Source organism: Drosophila pseudoobscura, chromosome X, assembly GCF_009870125.1.
Source record: "Drosophila pseudoobscura strain MV-25-SWS-2005 chromosome X, UCI_Dpse_MV25, whole genome shotgun sequence".
Taxonomy (NCBI): Eukaryota; Metazoa; Arthropoda; class Insecta; order Diptera; family Drosophilidae; genus Drosophila; species Drosophila pseudoobscura.
This window is the reverse complement of record NC_046683.1, coordinates 49,699,293-49,702,351: the sequence shown is the minus strand read 5'-3', so window position 1 is coordinate 49,702,351 and position 3,059 is coordinate 49,699,293. Positions and strand designations below refer to the sequence as shown.

The window sequence follows — 3,059 nt, the reverse complement described above, 5'->3', positions numbered from 1 at the left end:
GAACTCGCGACAAATGGCTGGGATACCAGGCGAACAGAAATCAGCAGCAAGCAACTTTAGGATATTAAAAAAACGTGGTGCATACTTTTGGGGGCTACAAAATTAAAAAAATCAGCGACCTTCTGCTGATTTCTGTTCGCCTGGTATCTCAGTCACCTATCGTTGATTTCTTTAACTAAATTTTCAAAAATAACAAATTACAAGCCAGTTATGTTTTCTCCGTTATTTGTGGTCCGATCTGGGCGTGCGACGGCTCCCTGTGCTCGGAAAAATGTCCCTGATTTAATGGAGTCCTTACCAAGGATCAAGGACCTTTTCCCCAATTAAAAAATTTAGTTTTCTCCTCTACTTGTGAACCCATCATGGCGTGCCACGCCTTTTTGTAATCGGGGTAGTCTCCCGGATACAGAACAGAGCAAGGATGTTTTTTCAATAGCTTTATTCATCAAAACTTAGCTTAGTATAAATAAATAAACAAGTCGAAAGCATTTTGATCTATCTTTAACATAAATGCAACAACCTCTCCCTTGGTTGCCATAGGGAAAGTCCTTGTTGTCGATGGCCAGGTCGAATGATTACGATGGCTTGTTGGGTTCGGATCTTGCAAGGGGTGCGCTCCTGTCATGCTGGAATACGGTTCTGTCTGGCTGGGATTGTGCTCGGTCTGTCTCGACGACGCCTCGGTAATGCTTGGATACGACTCGATTTGTGGCAAAGCCCTCTGTGAAGGAAGATATATTTTAAAATATGTCCACAATTATATACTGATTCACTTACGCGTCTCGAGGCTGAAGCCCAGTGTTTGATTCGGCGGCGTATGATTGGCCGTCATGGCTGGCTCATGATGATGCGGTTTTAGCAGATTGCCAGAGTCGAAGATCCTAGGATCTAATCCAGAAAATTCGTTTGCGACATGTTCGGTGCGTATATACTGTATGGTTAGTGGCAGGACCAATAGCATTCTAAGAATAAAGAAAAGTTATACTGTCAGTGAAAGTGTATTATTAATTTTTATTTAAATATACAGGTAATGGATGTCTTTTTTGTCGATGGCAGCTGATTGGCAGGACTCTTCCGATCACGAAAAGACACGCCGCGCCCCGATCGGCTGCCTTATAGCAGAGATATGGCGTACAGAAGAAACCATTATTCGGAAGGCTATATTATTATAGCCATTAAACCATTAAACCATTATTATTCTTCGGAAGGCTATATCTCAGAAAAAAAGGGCCAGATCGGCGAAGGACCTACATTCGCAGGACCGTGGGGATCCAGCCTGTCGAACGGCATCAAAATCTCGACCACGAAAATGAGGCCGATTTTTGACAAATTCAATGATGGTTACATCATGATTTTTTGCGAAAATCGTGACAAGCTCGATGTCCTTGATCCTGATCACAATCGGTTGGCAGGATTCTTCCCATCACGAAAAGACATGCCGCACCCCGATCGGCTGCGTTATAGCAGAGATACAGCGTGCAGAAGAAACCATTATTTTTGAAATGATACGCCAATCCAAATCTTCGGAAGGCTATATCTCAGACAAATAGGGCCAGATCAGCGAAGGACCTACATTCGCAGGACCGTGGGGATCCAGCCTGTCGAACGGCATCAAAATCTCAACCACGAAAATGAGGCCGATTTTTGACAAATTCAATGATGGTTACATCATGATTTTTTGCGAAAATCGTGACAAGCTCGATGTCCTTGATTCTGATGACAATCGGTTGGCAGGATTCTCCCGATCACGAAAAGACATGCCGCACCCCGATCGGCTGCGTTATAGCAGAGATACAGCGTGCAGAAGAAACCATTATTTTTGAAATGATACGCCAATCCAAATCTTCGGAAGGCTATATCTCAGACAAATAGGGCCAGATCAGCGAAGGACCTACATTCGCAGGACCGTGGGGATCCAGCCTGTCGAACAAGCTCGATGTCCTTGATTCTGATAACAATCGGTTGGCAGGACTCTCCCGATCTCGAAAAGACATTCCGCGCCACGATCGGCAGCTTTGTATCCCAGCAGGACAGAAGCGCACCCCTTGGAATATCCGAAACTTACAAGTCATCCTTCGACCTGGCCATCGACAACAAGGAATTTGACTATCGCAACCAAGGGAGGAGCTACGCGTTCTACTAGACTCTAGAGAGATATTGTTGCATTTAGGTTAAAGATAGATCAAAATGTTTTCGACTTGTTTGTTTATTTATACATATATACTAAGCTAAGTTTTGATGAATAAAACTTTTAAAAAATCATTCTTTCTCTGTTCTGTATCCGGGAGACTACCCCGATTACAAAAAGGCGTGGCACGCCATGATGGGTTCACAAATAGAGGAGAAAACTAAATATTTTTAATTGGGGAAAAGGTCCTTGATCCTTGGTAAGGACTCCATTAAATCAGGGATATTTTGTCGATCACAAGAAGCCATCGCACGACCAGATCGGCCCACAAATTGCGAAAAAATTAGATATGTATGGTAAGAGTTGTTGGAGTCCTTTCCGAAGGATCAAGGAAATTTTTTAGGTCTCGACGGGCCATGGCACCTTCCGCTCAGGCCACAAATATGGGAGAAAACAAGATATATATGTCTGGAGAAAGTATCCTTGATCCTTGGTGATTGATAAGGACTGCATTACATCAAGGATGATCTTAAGAACACAAGAAGCAATCGCACGTCCCGATCGGCCCACAATAAGCAGAGAAAAGTAAAGATGTATGGTTGGGGTTGTTAAAGTCCTTACCGAAGGATCAAGGACACTTTTCGTATCACGAGGGGCCATGAATCGACCCGATCGGGCCATAAATAAGGCAGAAAACAATATATATATGTCTGGAGAAAATATCCTTGATCCTTGGTGCTTGATAAGGACTTCATAAAATCAGGGACATTTTTCTAAATACAGGAAGCCGTCGCACGCCCAGATCGGGCATAAATAATGGAGAAAATTAGTATTTTTGATCCTGGATATCCTTGGTCCTTGAAAAGGACTTCATAAATCAGGGACATTTTTCCGAGCACAGGAAGCCATCGCACGCCCAGATTGGCCCATA

The 3,059-nt window shown here is 43.5% G+C and overlaps 1 protein-coding gene across 1 annotated transcript; it reads right to left on the bottom strand.

The window, feature by feature from the left end:
• Window positions 1–422: 422 nt before the first annotated feature.
• LOC117184753 (uncharacterized) lies at window positions 423–996 on the bottom strand. The gene is made up of 2 exons (XM_033383576.1): window positions 778–996; window positions 423–721 (listed from the first exon to the last, which is right to left on the bottom strand). Exons 1-2 carry the CDS (start codon window positions 959–961, stop codon window positions 576–578), a joined length of 330 nt encoding a protein of 109 aa, XP_033239467.1. The 5' UTR covers window positions 962–996; the 3' UTR covers window positions 423–575.
• Window positions 997–3,059: the final 2,063 nt, after the last annotated feature.

Excerpts from the sequence above, each read along its gene's own strand:
- LOC117184753 (XM_033383576.1), bottom strand. The coding sequence starts at position 961 with ATGCTATTGGTCCTGCCACTAACCATACAGTATATACGCACCGAACAT. Across the intron at positions 722-777 it reads GGGCTTCAGCCTCGAGACGC|AGGGCTTTGCCACAAATCGA; the intron begins GTAAGTGAATCA and ends CTTCCTTCACAG.